The sequence below is a fragment of the Rhododendron vialii genome, chromosome 2a (genome assembly GCF_030253575.1).
Source record: "Rhododendron vialii isolate Sample 1 chromosome 2a, ASM3025357v1".
In the NCBI taxonomy this organism is placed as follows: Eukaryota; Viridiplantae; Streptophyta; class Magnoliopsida; order Ericales; family Ericaceae; genus Rhododendron; species Rhododendron vialii.
Window position 1 is genome coordinate 33,300,649 of NC_080558.1, and position 22,945 is coordinate 33,323,593.

General features: G+C 37.8%; 1 protein-coding gene and 1 long non-coding RNA gene across 3 annotated transcripts; one reads left to right on the forward strand and one right to left on the reverse strand.

Moving 5' to 3' along the window:
• Nucleotides 1-1,336: 1,336 nt before the first annotated feature.
• Nucleotides 1,337-22,300, reverse strand: LOC131316035 (nuclear transcription factor Y subunit A-7-like). 2 transcript variants are annotated; one of them, XM_058345304.1, is made up of 6 exons: nt 22,010-22,300; nt 18,059-18,124; nt 12,585-12,730; nt 7,129-7,230; nt 6,605-6,769; nt 1,337-1,917 (listed from the first exon to the last, which is right to left on the reverse strand). In XM_058345304.1, exons 2-6 carry the CDS (start codon nt 18,084-18,086, stop codon nt 1,747-1,749), a joined length of 612 nt encoding a protein of 203 aa, XP_058201287.1. In that variant the 5' UTR covers nt 18,087-18,124; nt 22,010-22,300; the 3' UTR covers nt 1,337-1,746. The 2 variants fall into 2 exon arrangements, with proteins under 2 accessions (XP_058201287.1, XP_058201288.1); XM_058345305.1 differs by having other exon boundaries at nt 6,605-6,757; nt 22,010-22,277.
• On the forward strand, nt 4,606-5,541 carry LOC131316036 (uncharacterized). Its single transcript, XR_009196977.1, has 3 exons — nt 4,606-4,736; nt 4,819-5,117; nt 5,284-5,541. It is a non-coding gene; the product is annotated as an uncharacterized LOC131316036 (long non-coding RNA).
• Nucleotides 22,301-22,945: the final 645 nt, after the last annotated feature.

The following is a 22,945-nucleotide window of genomic DNA, read 5'->3' on the forward strand; positions in this document are numbered from 1 at the left end:
TGTGCCACGTCAGCATTTTATTATCCATTTAGTTCATAATCAAACTTAACAACCTTTACCTCCACATTGGTTATTTTTGCATTCCTTTAAAAAAAAAACCCCACAGTACGCAATGCACCTATGTCCAATTGCAAACGAGTTCCAATCACGCACCCGACCATACCAAATTATTCGTCTCGATGAGATTCTAATGTGGGGTATTTTTTAGTTATTGAGTTTGGTTATGGGGTTTGGTTATTAAGTTTTGGTTATTGGTAAAAGTTGTTAAGTTTGGTTATGGAATGAGTGAAATTTGGTTATTTGCTAAAAGACTTGTAACTTTGCTTATTACAATGTGAGGTGTTTTTTTAGCATTGTTATTAAATTTGCTTATCAATATCAATTTGATTATTACAATGGGGATGCTCTTATATTACATTTTATTTCACTTTGAATAGAATCGATTACCCCCAATTAGGACAAATTAGACTCACAAAGCAATGTTCTCATTTTTCAATATGTAAAGTTTAGACTGGGGGTAAAACCTCAAACCTCACCATGGTTCCGCAATTCTTTGCCCCAACCTCCACTGAAATGCAATTCCGCCAACAAAAAAATAAAAATAAAGGACAAGAGATTGACAAAGTTGAGTTTTGGGTTAGGTTAACAGGTCTCCATAACGGTTTCGTCGTCATTTTCATAAATATATTATTTTTAAGTTTAAAAATTACAATTAAATACTTATTTTTTAAAAATTCTTAGCGGAACAGGACCTGAGAAAAAAAAGGGTTGAAGAATCTCAGGAAGTTTTTCCAGTCTCCCATGCATCTCCCCTCTAAGATTGACAGATCTGCAGTCTGCAGACAGAAATTCCCGGGAATTAGCCTTTGTACTTCGTCCAAACCACACAAGGGCAGTGTTTTTCTGGCCGAATCACTTTATATACCCCAGTACAAGTACCCCAAGACCAGAAAAAAGTCATTTTAAAGGAGTTTTTGAATAGTTAAAATGGACACAATAGTTCTTCCGTCCTAGTTTATTTCTACACAGAAAAATTTAATTTTAAACTTTTCCATGCAGATTTCTTTTTTGCAGCTTTTAATGCGCAAATGATACACAAACTTTCAGCTCTTCAATAACCAACAGAGCCTGAATCCCAACCTCTACACTGCATCACCAAACAGAGCCTGAATCTTCAAGTATCATCTTCTTGTTTCCACGAATAAGATGAAATTCAACCAGCTTAACAGAGTATGCAAGACCAAATTCCATCTTGTTAACCATACAGTATTGTAGTGAAGTATACTCTAATTCTAAGAAACGGTCGCCCCACCGGGAAGTTAAAGCCAATTTCAACTACACCAAATTCAACTTATTCAGTATATTGACAACCAATAGGAATACAATGTGGCTAATGCTACATAGCAACAGCAAACAAAGCAATAACGTGACTCTAATTGCAAGGTACAACTTCATCGATCTCACCACAAGCTCAAGCCCAATGAGATGTCCACAGAAAACTGGAATATTACTCCCATGCACTTCCGAAACACTTAACCATTCTATCTCTGAAATCTATACACACTACTGAGCGAAGAGTGGAGGAGAGCAACCAACCTATATAAACCGGTTAGACCAAGACTAGTTTAAGCTGATTTTTCTGTAGCTTCCCAAGCATCGCTGGGAGAATAAAGGTATCTTCTGGTGTCCCCATTGCATGCATGGTAAATATGCTTTGGATAGAAAAAAACATCAGGATGAGCTTTCTTATGGAGCAAGATTGTTCTGGTCGGAGTTGACATTGGTATTGGCTTGTGCTTTGTCCCCCGAGGCTTCCTCTTGCTGTTGGTTTTCGTTCTTCTTTGAATTGACAAAACGACCCCCACATCCTCTAGCTCTTTTCAGTGCATGCAAATGTCGAGATTCGTGCAAGTATGGCTGCACACATAGCTTGAAATGTCAGCCTATTTGCTGAAGTGAACGTGGGGCATTTGAGTCCAAACATGTGAGACATCCTCAAAGTTGAGAGATATAATCTAAAGGACATACTCGAGTTCTTTCAAACTAATTTACATGGAGAGATACAGCTATGACAAAATGTAGGCACACTGACAACATTGGATTGAACGTAGGACACAGCCAAATAATACTCCTTCCGTCCTACTTCGTTTGTCCATTTTAACAATCTGGACATCTCCTAAAAATAGTCTAGTAATTATAACAATAGAAGTCTTTTAGATGGTTTTAAAAACTTATGTCAACAAACAGGGGCAGAGCCAAAAGTCTGAGTCGGTGAGGTCAAAATTGTAACTGAAGTCATGCATGACATCTTTTCAAAGTTTCAGTCGAGAAAACAGTTCTTGAAGATGATAAACTTGGAATTTTATGTATTTGTGGTAAGATACGAATTTGATTTGCAAAAGATCAATCAACTATTCATATATTGAAAGTCATCCATGCACCATAGCATCAGTTAAAGTACCACTAAAGATGTTTATTCCAATATATATCATTCATCCATTGTTTTTCTTTCAATTGCAAAAGAGAGAGAGGGTTGGTGTAGTTGTGAAGCTAAACAAACCAAGACAAAAGTTTTTTAGTTTGATTGAGTGGTTTTAGTTTGATTGAGTGGTCAGGAAATTTTATTATTTCAGCCAAACACTGGTAGTACTATAACAAACGTTGTGGTCAATTTGCGAAATTATCTCAAACATTTGTGGGTAATGGGTATTTTAGAAGATTTGAACTTGTTTGACAATGAACACACATAGGTCGCGGATCAAAAAAACAAAAAAAAAACACACATAGGTCTGCCCACGTCTATAAGTACTAATTTAAATCTTTTGATTGGTGAACAAAGTTCAATTTCTTTCCACAAAAATATGTTATACAACAAAAGGGTATGACTGTTGAAAATTAAATGCAACTTTATAGGGAAAGGAGTAGTGCATAATACATCTTTTATGCATGCATTCCTAATTAAAGATGCAAAATGTCTCCATCAAAAAAAGCATACAAGCCACCATCAAGAAAAAAATATGAAAAAAATGCCACCATCGAGAAAAATATGAAAAAATACCAACATTGGAGAAAAAAAAAAGGGCCCTAATCTGCAAATTGAAATGACACACTCGGCAAGTATGTTTTCACATTTTCCATGCCAAAACTTGGAAGTGCATACTTTTTTTTTTCGTTGGTCATACACAAAATGTTGCGAGAAAAAAAAAACTACATAATATCGCTATCAAAAAACAAAAGAAAAAGATGAAAGATGGTGGAAGATGAAACATCACACATATCAAGTACTCCCTCCGTCCCCAATTAATTGTCCATCACGGGGAATCCAACTATTTAAGTAGACAATATTATTACACACTAAAAACATTTGTTTTCCAAAAATGCCCCTCAATTAAAATCTCGAGTTTGAAAAAATTAGTGCAATTAAATTCAAAAACTTGGCGGCAGAATTTGTGGTGAAAAATTGGCAAGAGCTGATCCTTCCAAAAAATTAGTGGCCGAATTGTTTGGAAGCAAATTTAAATTCAAAAGTTAAAAAGAGGCGGGTAATACTACTCCTATAATTACTCACAGCTTACCTCCTCTGTTTCCCTCTGTTTCCGTATCCTAGCCAAAACATGCACTTCCTTTCTTTTCTCCATTTTCATCTCCCAATCAAAGCATTTCCATCTTAATCTCTCCTTCCATATCTTCTTCCAAATCAAAAGAATTGCTATCCTTGTCTTTATCTTCCTCATCTCTTTCCCAAATTAAACCAGTGCCTACCCTTTTCAGATCCATCGTGAATTCTTCCAATGAAAATACCTCCGCTGGTTTTAGATCAAACAAAAATCTTACGGACGAACAACGCCAGAGAATATATGAAAATTTGTTGATGCAAAGTCAAGGTGGAAAACTAAAGAAGGGTTGTATAACCTCTCTTGCTAAATTGTTCTCTGTCAATGTAAGAACAATTCGTCGGATTTGGCAAAGAGGAAAAGCTTGCATCGCCAATGGCTTGGCTGTCAATGTATCCAACAAGAGATCAAGAGCAGTAGGGCGCAAGCGAGTTGAAGATATCAACAAAATTTCTACAATTCCTTTCAAACGTCGGTCTAATATACGCTCATTTTCGAGTGCCTTGACTGTCCCGAAGTCAGTATTGCATAGGAGAATAAAAGAAGGTTTGGTCAGGCCACACTCAAATGCATTAAAGCCACATCTATCCGAAGAAGCTATGAGATCAAGGCTCCAATTCTGTGTTTCCATGCTAGAGCCAACAACTCTTCAAAGCCAGCCAAGGTTCAAAAGTATGTACAATTATGTCCATATCGATGAGAAATGGTTTTACATGTCTAAAGAATCGCACAAGTACTATTTACTCCCGGAAGAATCTGAACCATATCGTACTTGTAAAAGCAAACGATTCATCACGAAAGTTATGTTCCTCGCAGCCGTAGCTCGGCCAAGGTTTGATGCCGCTGGAAATGAGGAGTTTTCGGGTAAGATAGGAATTTTTCCGTTCACGTTCAAGGAACCGGCAAAGCGAAGCAGTAAAAATCGACCGGCTGGTACAATGGAGACTAAGGCGATTGTATCAGTAACCAAAGACATCTATCGTTCGTGTTTGATTGAGAAAGTTCTCCCAGCTATTCGATCTAAATGGTCGCGTTCTAGTGCAACGGAACCCATCTACCTTCAACAAGATAATGCAAAACCTCACATTAGTCCATTGGATGCTGATTTTGTACAAGCTGCAAGTAAGGACGGGTTCAGTATGCGCTTATCGTTTCAACCACCTCAAAGTCCTGATATGAATGTTTTAGACCTTGGATATTTTAGGGCAATACAATCTCTTCAACATCAAGAGGCACCGAGAACTATTGATGAGCTTGTTCGTGCCGTGGAGAAGTCATTCGAAGAAATGTCATCGGATAATCTCAACCGTGTGTTTTTATCATTGCAAGCTTGCATGATTGAAGTGATGAAGGTTAATGGAGGCAACAATTACAAGTTGCCACACATAGGAAAAGGCCAAATGTTGCGGGAAGGTTCCATTGTTTCTAGCCTAGAATGTGAGCCTCATATTCTACAAAATGCCTTGGTTCATTTACGACAGTGAACCAATTAGTTACATCAAGGTGAGTTTCTTCATTTTTTTTGCTAGACTCATCAAGGTGAGCCGTTTTTTTTTTTTTTTAAATTCAACCAGGTTCTATTCTTTTTCTTTGTTTCTTTTTTTATGCTTAGAGTTGGAAAAACATCCCACTTATGAATTGTTTATCTCTCTCTCTCTCTCTGTCACAGGTAACAAGGCTGCTTAAATTTTGTATTTTTGCAAAGTGGTTCAGTCAGCTAAGAAGTTTTTGATGGCACTCTTCAAGTCAAGTTTGAAATTGTTGAATAGAGAGAAGGCTATATGCAGCACTGTCTTTTTGTGAATCTGTAAATATTTGTATGGGTGTTCAAATGAAGGGGAAAAAAAAACAAAGGAGAAGTGAAAATAGGCGTTCATAGTCAATCAACTCTGTAAAATGTATTTTGCCTTTTGGAAATGAAAAAAAACAGTTGGAAATCTGTGTTGTTTTGTTTGACTTTAAGCATTTAAATGTGAATTTTTTAGAATGTACGTACTGCTAGTTCAGTTTTCAAAAGAAGGGCAAAAAAGGAATTTTGGCAGGTTTTACCCATCCATTTTTGGGAAGTGGACAATTAATTTGGGACAACCCAAAATGGAAAGGTGGACAATTAATTAGGGACGGAGAGAGTATAAAATACACATCTGCCGATACTCGTTATGCTTTTCATTGGTCATCAATTTGATCCTTTTCAGAAACATTTCGACACAAAGCAGAGGAGTTCGCACACCTTTCCTTTGTTTTTGGGTAGGTAAACACTTATAATTACACACTTGCAGCTCAAAACATACCTGAAGGCAACACTAACTCAAAAGGGGGAAGCACGTGCCTAGACTACTTCAACGAACTTATCAAACCACCAATGGTTATCTGAACATTGCCCTTGACAGATGATGAACATTGTCCTATTAAGAGATATATAACCTCAGGAGTGTTGCTACTAAGCTGCAAATGTTGCAATAGCAATTCATACACTGGCACTGTCAGGATTACCCATCACTCATTCACTTCAATTTGACCTCTAGAAATAAGATAAAAAAGATAATAACTCAACTAAATAACCAACTGTGGACATCTCCAAGTCATTAGATTATGTTTTTGTTGTGTCTAACAAAATTGCTCTCCTTATGGTGAGTTAAGAAGCACGGATATGGACACCGGACACGGATACGACATGATACAGATACACACGGACATGTTATTTCTCGAAACAGAAGATAACAAAGCTCAAAAATGTTTTTCCAATCATCTAGGTATCCTAGGTGCTAAGTTTTTATTTTAATTTTATGCTGAACTGAAGGATGGGGATCAAACATCAGTTTTCCATGGCTACAGAATCAGCAAATAAGCCATAGTTAGGAGCAATGACAGGAAAACAAAAAAGAAAAGAAAGAACCGGTAAAAATATGCCATCAAATCTAGGAAGCAAAATATAAAGCAAATGAAGCTGAACAAATAAGGGAGGCAAAAATATTAAGCGGATGACACACCTTCCTAGACTTCGCCATTTTTTTCTCCAGTTCAGCTTTCGCGCGAGATTGCCGACGCCGTAAGATACCATGATACTGTTTTGCATTTACAAACACAGGTTCCTCAACAGCATCAGAAGGCAAAGGAACACCAGCTTGCTGGATGCCCATCAACTGAAGGTGGACCTGAAACAACTCATTGTCTACTTATGACAAGATTTAAATAAATGAGTGCATTCTGAGTGACAATTCCAACTGTCATATAGACTATTTCCTCTGTTCAATTTTGTCTCTTCATTTTCTAGATCCATGCCTTAAATCGGATCACCACGTACTTTCGTTTACATTTTTTCCACAAAAATTTTCTCACTCAAAAGATCTCAATTAGCTCTTTTGATTGGTGGAAAAAAATTCCGGAAAAGATTATTCGCAACAATACAATATTATCGAGTTAAGGCAGGGATCCTGAAAATGGAAAAACCAAATGGAAGAGGGGTAGGAGTATATGTGGGAATATACAACTAGACGACAAGAAAGCAGCATACCATGGGCTGTGCGGTATAAGACTGTGCAGGATACGGCTGTGCATCATAGGGAGCAAAGATGCTTCTGTAATAAGGGTCCGGATAGGGGTAAGCTGCTTGCCCCTAAGACACAACCCTTCAATTAGATCATCCAAAAAAGTACAAAAATAATATTTCAACTTCAATCTCACGCCAGATAAGTGTCCAAGTAATCTAAGTAGATAAGACCCAGAATATCTCTGGTAGCTAGTTCATCAATAGATTAGAACTATTTCCTCAAAAAATAAAATCTTTCGATAAGCAGTATGAACAAGATTAGTGTCTAATACAACCATTTATGCTACCTAAAAAGAATTGTTTTCAAAGCAGTAACTGGCATAATGCTCTAGATGGAGAAAACCTAAACATCCAATCTCCTTTAAAGTGTTCACAACTCTCTCACATCAGCCAATGATTACAACTTCTAAGTCAAGAAACAATCACTTTATATACCAAAAACATGTCTTTTGAGAAGATATTGCCACTGCACAATAGTTATGGTGGAGAGCAATTTGTGGCAAGGGTAATTTTACCCACATTTGGTGAGGTATGTTGTGGGTTTCGATTTGGTAATCAGAACAGCTTATGTTGTATGAATTGATTTGTTTGGAGATCACATAAAAATTCAGGGAGTGGGAACAGGAGCAGGAGTGAGGGCGGGGGAGCGGATGATCATAGAAGTGTGAGAGCGCCGTCGGGAGCGTTTAGGAAAAATTATTAAAACCATAAATATTTTTATGTTTTTTAATCTAGTTAAATGTTATAAAGAAAATATTATTCTACCATTTAAATTGCAAGACATAAAAATATTTATAAATATAATATGTGATTCTAGCTGTTCTCCGTATCTTAGTTGCACGAAGTAGGATCGGAGGCGGAAGATTACAGGAGCTCCTCTTTTGGGATGGGGAGCGTTTAGGAATAATACATGAAAATATGTAATGCAAGTAAACATTATTATGCGTCATTCATGTCAATTGCAAAGATTGTCTTAGTGCCTAAATAATTATAGTTATATTACGTAATTGAGTAAATTTAAGTTAATATTTTTCTAATATCTTATCATTACTTTGTCTTTTCTATTGCTTGGTATCTTTTATTTTTTTTCTTTTTGGATTTATAGGCCTAAGAGGTTCTATCCTAGTTGGGAGCGGGTTCCTTTATCAATGGGAGCGAGGTTTCCTAGGAAAGTCTGACTTGGGAGCGAGGACGCGAGGTGGATTCGCCACCCACATAGGAAGTTCCTGCAATTAAGGTTTAGAACTAGATGGAGCGAATTTCGGTTTTTTGATCGAGTACTTACCGACATCCAGATGAATTTTTGCAAGGTCTCCCAAATCAATCCATCCAAAATAAGTTCTGATTATTGAATTAGAGCATGCAACATACCTCACCGAATGTGGGTAAAGTTACCCTCACTTGAGCGTAAACCATAGTTGTCACGGGCGAAAAGCGCACCGAGGCGCAAAGTCCTGTTGGGCCTGAGGCGAGAAGCGCCTTTTTGAAGCGAGGCGCACCTATGCGGAAAAAAATAGGAAAAATAGCACACACTAATATTTCAAGTAATAATACACTCTTTGAATTTAAAGAACATATTTTTTTTATATAAAGCTACAAACATTAAAGAAATTATTTTCAGAAAATTCGAACTTGTTTCTATATATTTAGATTAATTACTTTTGAAAATAATTACTCCTATTTCTGAAAATAATTAAACAAACAAGTTCAATTTAAACAAACGAGATCAACTTGTTTTCAGTGTGTTGTGTTATGTGAGAGTAACAGTATATACATATGGGGAGGGGGAGAGAGAGAGAGAGAAAGAAGGGAGAAGAGAGTGGTGAGAGACTGAGAGAGCTGTTGATTCATGAGAGAGAAGGAGAGAGAGTGTCGTTGGAGAGACTAGAGAGAGTGTTGATGGAGAGAACTGTTGATTCAGAGAGAGAGGGAGAGAGAGTCGATGGAGAGAGTGCCTCTGTTGATCGATCGATTGAAAGTGAGAGACCCAAAGAAATTGATCACCTGCTGCTGTTGTTCGATATAGAGAGAGAGAGACCTAGAGAAGTTGATCAGTTCACTGCTCCTTTGAACAACTGACGTATATGTTGAACCTAAATCTTGGATCCAACGGTTGTGAATCAAAGTTAAAAGAAAAGCGCTTTTTTCTCGCCTCTCGCCTGGTCGCTTTTTCTCGCTTCGTGCGCCTACCCTGCGCCTTGTTCAAGTTGCCTCGCCTGGGGCTAGGCAAGGCGCTTAGGGTGCGCCTCGCCTCGCCTGGGGCCTAGGCGCGCTTTTGACAACTATGGCGTAAACAAAATTGCTCTCCTTATGGTGACTTAAGAAGCACAAATATGGACACCGGACAAGGATACAACATGTATGGATACACATGGAAATGTTATTTCTCTACAAAATTTAAGAGATACAGGTAACATTGGTGATGCGTTTAGTTACATGTATGTATTATACATAGATATAGTCTTGGTATTTGATCATCATAAGTTAACATCCAAAGTAATGGATAAGATGTACAATATGTTATGAACTTGGACTGACAGGCTTAGCAGAAAAGAAATTTGGACTTACTCGGACTCAATAAATCCTTAAAATACGGCATGGGCACGGTTAGGAATCCTTAAATAAATTCACCATATATTCTGAGTTAATTTTAACTTTTTAAGTATGATCACTCGGAACAATTATTATATTCTCAAATTTGTACATAATAGTGGATATGTCAAATGTCAACATTTTTCATAATAAGAGATTCAGATGTTAGCAAGTGTGCAAGCGTAGATCACATTTATTTCTTCGTTATAGACACCACACCAGAGTCGGACAAGTTGCAAAAAGAACGTCGGACACATGTCCAAATTAAGATTGTCACTCTCATAATTGACACACACAAAAAAGAGTATCGAACAAGTGACCTTTTAAGTGTCCGTGCTTGACCATAGTCAAATCAGGAATCGATATTACCATTTTCTAACTCGTGAACCAAATTGAATAATAAATACCACGGATTAAGTTATAATTCTATAAATGTAAGAAGAACTTAGAGATATCAAAATGAAGAACAAGAAAAAAAATTCAGGTTAGACACTTGTCTCTGTACAAAAGATGGGGTCCAATCCTCAATGTGATCTAAGATTGCAGATACAAAATTAACAATTCAAACTACCACATTAAGAAAAATAAACACATGCATTCATAAAGGATAGTAGAATAGGACAATAGGTACCTTCACAACTTCATGAGTTTACACAATAAAAACTTTGTTTGGTTGTCAATTTTGAGATAAAAAAATTCTATAGGTTTGCTTCTTCTTTTTTTCCCGTCTTCAGTCAATTTTTTTGACATTTAACAAACTCTTTTACTTTTTGAATAGATATACATTATATAAATCCAAAAACAAAAAAAATAAGTAAAAAAATTGATAAAAATTGACTGAAGACGAAAAAACACGGATGACGAAACAGTCAAATTTTGGAGAGAATATTTCTGAGAGTATAACCAAACAAGGTGTTTCAACTCTTTACCAACAATAAAGTGCATGCATACCATATATTGTAAAGAGCTATAAGAACAAGCCTGCATTTGTGACAGAGACTATTCAGAACCAAAAGTTAAAAGACAATAATTACATAAAAAGAAAAATTCTTTATGTCTTCAGCCCTCATCCTTCAATCTTTATGTAATCATGATGCTCCCCTCAAACGACTAACAATACCCAAAATCACAGCACAGTCTGAATCACCTAACTTGATGACTTCGAAGTATATATTTTGCAAGTGAAACATGTATATAAACACGAAACAATATTTGTTGTATTGAACCATCTCCTCCGATACATATTGTGAATTATGGCCTTGTTCGTTTGAGGGTCTCAAAACCCTGGGCACAGTCTCCAATAAATTTTCTCTATCTATCTCCACTCATTGCTCTCAAAAACCCCACACGAACAAGGTCTACATGATTCTTCTATGGTTCTTGTTTCCATCAATTCACCACAAAGGTTTGCATCGATGGCTTGGTAACGAATTGAATCGTTGTTAGGTATCATGACTCATACGATTCTGATAACATAGATAGAGACCACTTAAAAAACGTAATCTAGGGCTTTTTTGAAGACTGCACTTTGGATTAGGCCAAGAGCTAATAGATGAAGCCCTTAGCACCAAAAAGGTCCATTTTATGCAATAATAAGAAATTTAACCGTAGAATCACCTTAATGAAATTAAATTGGTCTTTGCAACGCCATATAGGTATTGACAGAGATTCCACTTGATAAACACTGAAATGGAGTGGACATAAATAATACATCTCATTTTCTACGACGGGAACGAAAGGGAGATATCCTGCAACTCTAGCAATCCATTGTTCATGAATCTAGCCAGGTGCAGTATTTTATTTTTACTTGGCCATAGTTAAGTCAAGTTACAAATGCATCAAGTCAGTAGCATTGCACAAAGGGGGCCTTCCCCATGGTTGAACAGCTTCTATATCTACACTCTACAGTTCACTCACCAGAAATCAAACCAGGACAAGATTTATGGGTCATCATTCACCCCTTTCCGACCACCTCAACTAGATTCTTCTCTTCGACCACATCCTTGTGACGCTTACCAATTGCGAATATTGTAACCCTCTCTCTCGGTTGGGGTACATCAGTGGAGACTTTAGGGTTGATATTACATTCTCCAGTTTTGGCTATGGAGATCTTTGATGTCTCCTATTCAATTCTCTCCTATGGCTTCAGTTTTGGCTTGGTGTCATGGTCTGTAGCTTTTATGTTGGGCTTCTTGAGTAAGGTGAAACATGGTCTTTTCATCCAGAACAAGAAAAAAAAAACATGGTTCTTGCAGATTGGAGTGAATTGTGGAGCTAAAGTTGGAAGTGAGGGTAATTTTGCAGAAGAAAAAGCTGGCAGTCAATAATGCCGACTCAACTCTTGGTTGGCGTTGCAAAGTCTCACACATGACACAGGGTTTTATATCACGGTATCGGGAAACGTAACGGCACCATATATCGGACCATATCGGTTCGTATCGGCGGATACGCAAGCAAATAACAGTATCGGAAGTCCAAAATCCCGTTACGTAACGGCCGACACGATACGTAACGGCCTTTATTTAACTCCACAACTGTGAAGCCTATCCAACAAACTTAGAAAATCGGAAATCATGTCAGCAACTAATGAATTGGAAAATTGGTCTGGAATCAGCATCAGAACAACAAGTGCAGCATGCAAAACACAAATAGAAACCCTAAGTTCAAAATATATACTTGTAGGATATCCGTATTTAAGCTATTGAACCTAGAAATTCTAGAAACAAAAGTTCATCCTAATTGGTTGGACAACGGGTTAAAAATCATACATAATTCCTAGGACTTCCGAAATAGTAAGATAACAATTAGAGTTGAACTTAAAATAGTACCATTGCGTTCCCAGGCCCTATTAAAGAAGGTGTTGCATATTGAATGCTTGGCGTTGTAATTCCAGGATGAGGCATCCCTGTTGCTGGAGATGCCGAATGGGCTTGATCTTGTGGGTGATTTTGCTGCTCGTCAGCTTCACTATTATCTGGAGAACCATTAAGGCCACCATATAAATATAAAAAGGAAAATTTTAATTTTAATACTCAATTGCAAGCAAGTAAAAAAGATGCAAAGATTAGGAAGAAAAGGTGGCACCCCCAGAAAATGTCAACTGACAAAAGAGAGTCAATTTGGTAAAATGACCAGGTCAGTCTACCATCATAAACAAACTGAGGGTTTAGTGCTTATTTATCACAATATATGACCCAAAGATGGCCAACTCGATGGAACAAGCTTTATTTTAAATAATAAGACATCCAGACCCAACACGATAATATTACAGTCTGTAGATAAGAACCAAAAAACAAAAGAAAACCCCCGAACCCACTCAAAGTGTGGAGGCAAAAGCTGAAAAGCCGGCTAACATTAATCAACTTTACATTGGATTGTTGAGTCAAAGGTATTAAAACTTCATGACACATTGAAATGTCAAAGTAGAAATGATTCAATTTCTAATGCCAAAACCTCAGAGTCTAAAGTGCTGCCAAAGCCCTTGCTAGAAGGGTTGGGGTTGAGGTTTCAATTCTTGATAATTGATGTAGGCTCCAAAAAGTCAAGCTCCCTTTTTGTTGGCAAATCCATTGAAAATTCACACATTCCATTTCCATCCCAGTTTATCAAGTTGTAATTCTTTTTTCCTTATCTTCTTCACTGAGTCTGTATAGGTTAAAGCGGAAAGGCATCATTCTTAAGGAAACCAGATCTCAATCACACATCATGCCTCCTCTATTGATCCGAAACCAATGGAGCGATGTATAAATAGATTGAGCAAATTCTGAATGGATCGAGCGGATTCTGAAATCAGTCGAGCAGGACCTTACACTTGGACTCTAAATATATGCGATCTTCATTTTGCGTACCGAATTGAGCACCGCACAAACTCCTTAGGCTGCATTCTTCTGAGATTGGAACCTGGAGGGCTTGTTCGTATGAATCTTGGAGTCTATCTATCTATGGATCTTTGTTCATTTATATGCTTCTCCAATAGGTTTCTTACAGTCTGCACCAATCAAGAGGTTAAGTACTTAGGTGGATTTCCAGTAGGCAACTGGAAGGCTTGAATATCCAAGGCAGCCGCAATCAAGCACAAGGTGTGATGAGCGTCGATTTGGCAAGTAGATATTGGGTCAACTGGTGAGGCGTCACAATCAATGTTCTAAAAGTCGCTAGGCGCTAGTTGGGCGGTCAGCCACCTCGGAGCGATTAATCGGTGCATGTTAATTAGTAATCGGCAATTAATTGTTAGTCGGACCTAATAGGATAGGCCCTGCCAGCGATTAATCGCCAATTAATCACTGATTAATTCCTTGTTTTAGAACACTGGTCACAAATGAAGGCTAAGGTCACTCATAAGCACACAATGATTTCAGTCCATTTCAGGGCTTTCCACATATATCCTTATGCTCATCGTATTAAATTGCATCCTATTTCTTGCTTGATATTGCTTGTCAGTTTAGAGAGGTAGGAATTTCACTTGACAACCAGGGTGAACCAATTTACTAATAAAAATCCAGTGTACATCAACTTTGACCATAAAGGAAGTGTAAAGTTTCTAGTTTTGGCCAGGGCAGACCAAGTAGTGGAGCCAAAGCTATGCTCATAAGTCTACACTTTCATACCAAAGCACCAACAAATTTGTCTACACAGAAGTCCTGGTCAAAATCTTATGGTAAAACAACAAAATAAATGTATAGCTAAAGCAAACAAGTGAATAAAAATCACCTACTAATGTTGAATTGACATTTCCATGTATTTTAAATGCAGGTTTTCTTCCAGGTAACAAATTACTGGACACTCAATTCTTCGTAAACAGCTATCAAGGAAAAGCATTGTCTAAATTTAACGGTAGAACAACTCTTATGCTTGGGTTCAAAAGCTTCAAGATTAAGCAGTGAACGTGTAGAATCGATCGGTAATATTTTGATTGTGGTATGAACGAGGTAGGGAGTGGTGTCAAAGGCGGTGTACTTCCTTCAAAAAAGCTTGATATATAGCTTTAGGGGCTTAGAGATTTAGGTGTCTGAGTTGTCAAAGGAGGCAGCATGGGCAAGATGGGTGTGAAAGGGGCACTCTGGTGTTCAAAACTTCAAATATTTGACCTCCATGAAGCCTTTTTCTGCTTGGTACTCCATATAACAAGGAGGCTCAGAGAATATTGCACAAAAATAATTGGACCTTTAAAATGGAAACCGGTGAAGCTGGAGGTGGCACAATATTTCCTGTCTATGGGCACACCCAATGAGGTGTGGATACAGCCCCTAAATTTTCCTATTCAACTCTTAAATAAGAATCTGCATAGAAAATTCGGAATTCCATTTGGGGTTTAAGCTATAGTTGATTGAGCTATGGCTACTTTCTCAAAGGTCTGGTCAGCCAAAATATGTCCACCAGTATTGAATATCAGTTATGAGTAAAACAAATTTCCAACCAATGAGTTGTTGAGGCTGGCTCGAGGGCCTTCCGTCAAGTGGCAACAGAGGTTTGTGGAGGCAAGCTTGCAGCATAGATCAGAGAAGATGGACTCGTCTGAGTTGACATGTGGTGCACCTGGTTCTAAGGGTGCTAAAGTTCCATGTAGCAACATTCTGACATTTATGAGGCTACTGGGCAGCACAAGAGGAGATCTTGAGAGCACAATGCCTTCCTAGTTTTTTAGCGTAACATATATGTTAAGGACCCAAAGGATCTTAGCTATGAGGCATCGATGCACCAAGGAGTTGTCATATCCATCTCAGACACGCCAGGACACACCAAATAAGCACATGACACACCAAGTGGCGCGTCCATTAAATTTTAATATTTGCCATGGTCCATTAAATAAGCATGAGACACACACAAAGTGTTGGCTTTTAAAATTTTTAAATGCTTTTCCAGGACTAAATATTTATATCTAAAAAAATAATTGGCCAAAAGTGTAACATAAAACATGTGTACGTAATAGGCTTACACCATTGGTCAATAACAAAGTTGATCTGAGCCCTAACCTAAATTTAGTGTCTATAACATAAATATGCATAACTAAACAAACAATTGTGTCCTCCCCCGTGCCCATGTCCCCATTTTTTGAGAATTGTCGTGTCCTTGTCCCATGTTATCTGTGTATGTGTATTTGCCCATGTCCGTGCTACATAGGACCTTAGCCTCTCCAAAAGCCAACACAATTAATAGAACTGGGTTTCTACAGAGACAAGGAAGACACCATCCTAGGTGCACAAGAGGAAGTACAAGGATGTTCAGGAAAGAAGCAACTCGAATGAAAATTCAACCAGTTCAGGTGTGCTTCCTAAAATTAACATAATCTAAATTAAGTATTTGCAAAAAGATTGGCTAAGAAGCAAGGTATCACGTCCGTCACTCTTCAGATGCTCCTAAGAATGTCTTGGTTAAAATATTAAGTTATCCTAACCTTGGAAACAAACCTTGCATTCACAGGCAAATAATTTATCATAACAGACTAAGAGGCACCAACATGCAGCCACCAAGGCTCCCGTACCTGTGTCCGTGTCCCAGATCTGGGGCACAGACATGCCCGGACAGGCCCAGTGTTCTAAAACAAGGAATTAATCGGTGATTAGTTGGCGATTAATCGCTGACGGGGCCTATCTGATTTGGTCCGACTAACCATTAATCGCCGATTACTACTGAATATGCACCGATTAATTACCCGATTAATCCGATTAATAGCTCGAAGGTGGCCGACCGCCCGACTAGCGCCTAGCGACTTTTAGAACATTGGACAGGCCTTCAACCCTCAACCCTGTCCGACACAAAGTTCACCGTAACTGATTATTATATCATTTTTTCTTTTCAAGACATGGGAGGGACATACCGGCGACACTTCTCAGACACGAAGAATGTGAAGGAGGAAGGGGGGGATATAGAAAGAGAAGGGTAGCAACCATTTACATCGTCCCAAGGACCGTTGGCTGTAGCTGCTGCAGCTCTTCATTGTCTCCAACACTCAAAGCAGCAAAAATGTTGCTGCTGTTGATATCTGTCGATGTGGTCAGACTAGGTTTTAGAGTTTCATGCTTTATTCGAGGGCTTGGTCCATCCATCATGGAAACCCCAACTTGCTTTATTCTCCTTTTTTTTTTTACTTGGGTCATTTAAGTGGGCTTGGGCCATTAAATCTAAGCCTGTATTGCATCCTTGCTGTTTAGCAGCCCTTCTGAACAAAGCTTACTTGAAGGCTTTGCATTTTGCTAATGGGGCATAAAGACACTTCACTTATTAATGGGCCGTAAAGACATGTGCTTATCCTTTACTATTTAGTAATATTTGTTATGTGTATTGAGATGAATAAAATTAATTATAATCTATATCTCTAAAAAATATAAACCAGTATATATGTTCAGCGAATCCCCAAAATATTTGTGTCCTAATTTCTGGAGAAATGGCGTGTCTGTGCTTCTGTACTGCGTCCTGTGTGCGTATCCGTGCTTCTTAGATAACAGCAAATGGAAAAAAAAATTGAATGCAGTCTTTTGATAAATGTTGGGCGTGTAATAAGAGCTCCAATTGTTTGATTTCAAACTTCTTCCAATCGCCAGCATGATAGTTATGTATCCTACAAGTGAAATCTATGTTATTAAGTCGCTGAAAGAAGCAACACAACATATATAGAAGCTTTCCATCAGCCCATGGATGTTTACGATAATCTGATCCAACAAACGATCTTTACCATATACCGTGATAAAGGTGCTTACATGTACAAATTCATGATATAACTAGCCAATCTATAACACGGTACCATTATAATATCATCCTGATAAAATCATTTAGATTACTAGTTTTTGCTCGAGTAATTAAACAGTAATTTTTTGTGAATTTGGCTAGAGTAGATAGTCATTACTGTTCAAGCCCCACTTAAATCTCTTAATATTCAAATCACCACCTCAAAGATGAAACTTTACCGACCACCTAATCACATTTCATATTTATAATCTGCACTGCAAGACTATGCACAAGGAGCAAAACATCTCATTGCTGCCACAGCTAAAATAAAAGGTTTATCCATTATGGAAAATAGATTCTACGCAAGGTTTCTGCCATTCCCCAGAGAGAAAAGAATGGCAAATGCAGCAGGTGACACGAAAGGGAAAAGAAAACAATGGCCTAAACTTCTAAGTTTTGGACTGTGTTGAACCCTATTAGGCTATCACAACTTATGCTACTAATGCCAAGTCTTCCAGACCCTTACCATCAGTAAATCATAGAGATTTTGCCATGGTCAAACCAAAGAACCAAAAGAGAGAATACATAAACAACGATAACCTAAGAGACTTTTTATCAAACGTTCAGGGATCAGTACCGGAGGGATCATCAACAGAAGAAGTCATGTTGTATGACCCAACCCACCCAAATGCCAAACTCGGATCTGGCAGCAAAACAGCATATTCCACGTCAGTACATACAAAAGCATCATATTAGATTACTACTTAGTACTTTCATAGTCACATAACATGCTTTTAAACTAGCATACCAAACATGCTTTACTGCAACAACAAAGTGGAACTTTCTACTTTTAACTAGAGAAACAGAATCAGAAGGTAAAAATATCGAAACTACAAGAAATCACAACATGATAACTGGACTAGTATTCAGGACCAGGTTGCAGAACCATCAAACAAAACCAAAAAAGATGAAGTAATTGAAAGAATGGAAGACAACTTTTAAGCACCAAACAATTTGTATAATAACCCTGCTTGAAAGTTATCATTACCGGAAAACGGAAAAAGGAACACTTAGAATCTTTGGTATACACCAATATCTTTGGAGGCCTTTTTGAGGGTAAGCCCTTGGTCTTCCTCCCTCCTCTCAAAAGCAGGACCTTTGATTTTCAGTGGTTGTCTGCTATCCCAAAAAGTGTATTATTTAGCCCACAAAGACCCAAGAATCGAGGGTAAGCCCTCAGTCTTCCTCTCTCCTCACAAAAGCAGGACCTTTGATTTTTGGTGGTTGTCTGCTATCCCAAAAAGTGTATTATTTAGCCCACAAAGACCCAAGAATCCATGTTTAGATCACATATATCCCCTTTCTTTGACTTTAATGTGACCGTTGAAATCACATACTATCAGTGTCTGTGCCTTTAACTGGACTCAGTAAAAATCTATCAAGCTGCCCCTTTTGAAAACAAACTAACTTTAGCCCTGTTTTGCATAACCCCAATCTTTCAGCTTTCTTAACCTTTTACCCACCAAAGATCCACTTCCAGGGTTTCTTAGGTTAAGTTTCTAAAGCTGTCCTAATAAGTAAGTTTCTCAGCCAAATAAATCAAGATATGTCACCACTACATGTCAAAATCAGAACTTCTCGGTCTCACAAAACAAAGCTGCTCATACCCATAACACTCAGTCACTCACTTTCTAACTTTTCAAATTTGATAATGTCTCTCTAATTGGGGGAATTTTTTTTGGATGCAACAGTTATTTGTAATGCCTTGTCACATGAGGTGGGTCCCATGTATGTTTAGGTCCCACCCCATGTGAGAGGGGCATTGCAAATAACCGTCATATTGAAATTTTTCTCCTAATTTGGAGCCAACAAACCTTCTTTCTTTCAAGCAATGTTGGCTAAAGTCTGAACCCTATTTTGGGTCAATTAGCTCAGCGCATAGAGTGTCATGTAATCATTACTCCACAAACTTGGATCGAATCCTTCCCCAACATTGAAGCCAATGTTTTGAAAGGCTCTAGGCACACAAAGACGACATGGTCTTCTAGCGAGGCGCACTCTTCCTTAGACCGAGGAGGAACTTGTAGGAAATAACTAGAATTGTCATACATGCCACATTTTCAACATATGCAACTACTTATTTAGTTCCCAATTCGTATACATTACATTTCAAATGTCAATTCACCAAATACTAACAAAAAGCATACATCCATGACAAACTCAAAAGGAGAAAAGTAAAGCACGATGAGAAGGAAAAAAAGAAGAAAAAGACTGATGGTCTGGAAATTGAGTAACAAACTCAGAGAAAAAACAGACTACACTAAGGAGGAGGAAGAGGCTAACCTCCAGAGTCCACCAACTGTGCCTTGACTCAAGGTGATCGAGGCACAACCAATAGCATTTTGTTTAGTTCAGCCGGGGCTAACAATTTGATCCCTTTTACTTTGAACGGTTTTATCCTACTGGATTGCCCTACCTCAAAATGCTTGCCAAACAAAGGTTGTTATGACATCTGATCACAAATCTACGAAAAATCATGGAGGCGCACGCCTCATGCGCCTCGGCGGGAGGCACATGCCTTATGAGCCTTAGTTGTGCTCCACAAAATGAGCCTCGCCACAATATTCCCTACACTCCTTGGGGAGAGAAACTAAGAATCAAGATAGGTCCAGTCTAGGGGAGAACCTGCCAACTCATCAAATGATGTCTTCTTCCTTCATCCCAATCTTCAAACAAAAATAATTCCTCACCATTTTCTGTGTTTCAGTCGCAAACCCTCAAAGGAACCTAAAAACATTATAATTTGGAATACTGCACAAAAGATACAAAACTAAGGAGTATGTTCCTCCTCTTGAGTCTTAAACCTCTCTTCCATCCCTTCAGCCTTTTTGTCCAATACTAGAACCCAAGAAGAATTGGTCCCAGAATTATACCCGAAAGGATAATCTATCAAGAAGACAATAGCGACCAAAATGAGTGGAAAATCGATCGCCTGCCTTAACATTTAAACTATTTCCTGCTCCACCATACCATGACAAACATATCAAGACAAGAAATTCATCTCCTCCATCCCTCCCTATATCCCTTCCTCAGCATCTCAATATCCAAACAACTCCAATCAACAAGGTCCTAGGCTTCCTCAAAATCCACTATGAATATCACACCCTCCTTATTTGCCCTATATTCCTCAACTACCTTGTTTCCAATCAATAACATCCAAAATCTGAGGAGCATTGGGGCGGAGCGAGAATTTTAAGCTAGTGGGGTCAAAACCATATAGAAGTTTTCTTTTCAGTTGATAATCGAAAGAAAAAAATCTGATTAAACAATAAGTATACTGACTACATAAAATGATTAAGTGATAACTGACCCAGATGACTTTTCATATTTCGAAAGTACGTATGATAGCCTCATTTATAAGTTATTAAAGATATCTTATTGTGAGATTTCGAAGACACTGCCATCAAGTGACCCACTTGGCCACTGGTACGAGGCTCCACAAATGTCCATTGAGCTAATAATACAGGATTGCCCAACACAGCACTTAATCTCTTAGGAATCCCTTTCCCAATAGAATGATGTACCTAATAAAAAATATATATGTAAATACGCAAGTAACTAATGGGCCTAAAATCACAAATCTGTAAAGAATTCTCCTTCTTAGGAATAAAACAAATAAAGGAAGCATTGCTACACACAAACACAACTCCATTTTCGAAGAACGCAGAAAAATGTTCTGTTCAAATCTCTTTCCAACCACCTAACACCCTTGACAAACAGTGATAGTTTGCTTGTTAAAACTTGGGGATCTGTGGTATACCTTGTTCCAATTCGAATTAGTAGCAAGTTACTAACGTTTATGTCACATAATGGAGCTTGGTGGCGTATTGGTTACTTTCAAATGCATGTAAGGGCATTTTTTTGATAAGTAATGCATGTAAGGGTATTTATGTTATTTTCATTTAGCCTAAGCACATAACATATCGTAAAATAGGGCTAGACTATTAACTTGAGGTGTGTATATAAATTGTTTAGAATCTAGAGTTACAGTCTAAAATTGGGTTGCACATAATAATATTGGAAAGGTGTTTTAGAAAGTTCTAGAGGATTCCAGAAGATCTAGAACAGTCAACTGATGCAGGATTAACTTGATTTTTTTTTTTTGTTCGGATGATCTTCTTGACGAGCTCTAAGTAATATAGATCATGTAAGCAAGCCTGGGGTGCCCTCGAAACCCCGCACTCCTTCTGAGTACAGAATTTGAACCATTGATAGCAACCACCAGAAATCCCAAAACCAAAATCTTCTTGGCAGCTACTAGTGCTGATGCAGAATCGGATTTGGAAAAATCGCACAACCCCACATATGAAACTTGCTAATAATCGACCAAAATCCTCAATGGACGAAACCCCATTACTACAAGGGCCGTTACCATTTGTCTACCGTGTAAAAAAGTTCACACAACCCCTGGGCAGTTGCACAAAGAAAATTCTCAGCAGCCAACCGGAATTACAAAAAACCAAAAAGGAATCAAGAAAAACGAAGGGTAATTAGGGTTTGGAGGAAAGTTCGAGTTCTTGGAGCTTACCTGGTAGAGAGAATTTTCTGCGTTCTGATTTGTTCTCTGCGACTAACAGAAACTGTAACTAGTTGGGTAAATGTGCGAAGATGAGATGTATGTACGTTGTTGATTCTCTCTAGGTTTGGAAAAACTAATAGAGAAATTTCTCCAAGCGGGAATTTGAACGTTCACCGCAATCTTACATCTATCGAAATTCCAGACCCTATTTGGGATTCTTTGCGATTACTAATTCGGAACCCTATTTGGGATTTTTTACCCTACGATTTGGGCCTTTCACCCTCGGATGTGTAATGTGTTTCACTATAAGAGCACTCCTTACTCAGATTTTTATTCGGAAAATGACGGTTCAAGACTTGTTTTAATAATTAATAACCATCAAAAGACAAGTTAAAAACGTGTTTTGATAATTAACTCGTCATTGACCATCATTTTCCCATGTTTATTCAAATTTGAGTAAAAATTTGGGTAACTTGATTTGATATTGTGTGTTCCAATGGATAAATTCAAACACATGCGCAAATATGCATAAATTTAAGTAAAATCTTCATTAATGACAATATTATAAATTTAAAGGTGTGAAATTTGCCTTCAAAAATTTGAGTAAAAGTTTGAGTTTTAACCAAATTTTTACTCAAATTTGGTATAGGTTTGGGTATGGAATGGATGAGGGTTTTGAATGATTTTTATTCAAATTTGAGTTTGAGTCAAGATTTGAGTAAGGAGTGGAGACACTCTAACCACAAAAGTGAAAAAAGTTTTTGTATGAGTATGTTTTAAAAATGGCATAACCAAAATTTAAAAAATTCCTAAGTTAATAACGTGGGTTCAAATTATAACTCACAATCGTATAATCAAACTTAGGCCCCATTTCCACAAACCAAAAACACTAAAAACTTAACGCATTTTGCCATTTCGTTTTCACCAACAAAATACTTTCAACAT

Bases quoted from the DNA above. Each gene is read 5' to 3' on its own strand.
- LOC131316035 (XM_058345304.1), bottom strand. From the start codon at position 18,086: ATGACTTCTTCTGTTGATGATCCCTCCG. The intron at 12,731-18,058 runs GTACTGATCCCT...ATGGTTCTCCAG, and splicing joins TTCTGTTGATGATCCCTCCG to ATAATAGTGAAGCTGACGAG. The intron at 1,918-6,604 runs GTGTGTCATCCG...CTATGTGTGCAG, and splicing joins AAATGGCGAAGTCTAGGAAG to CCATACTTGCACGAATCTCG.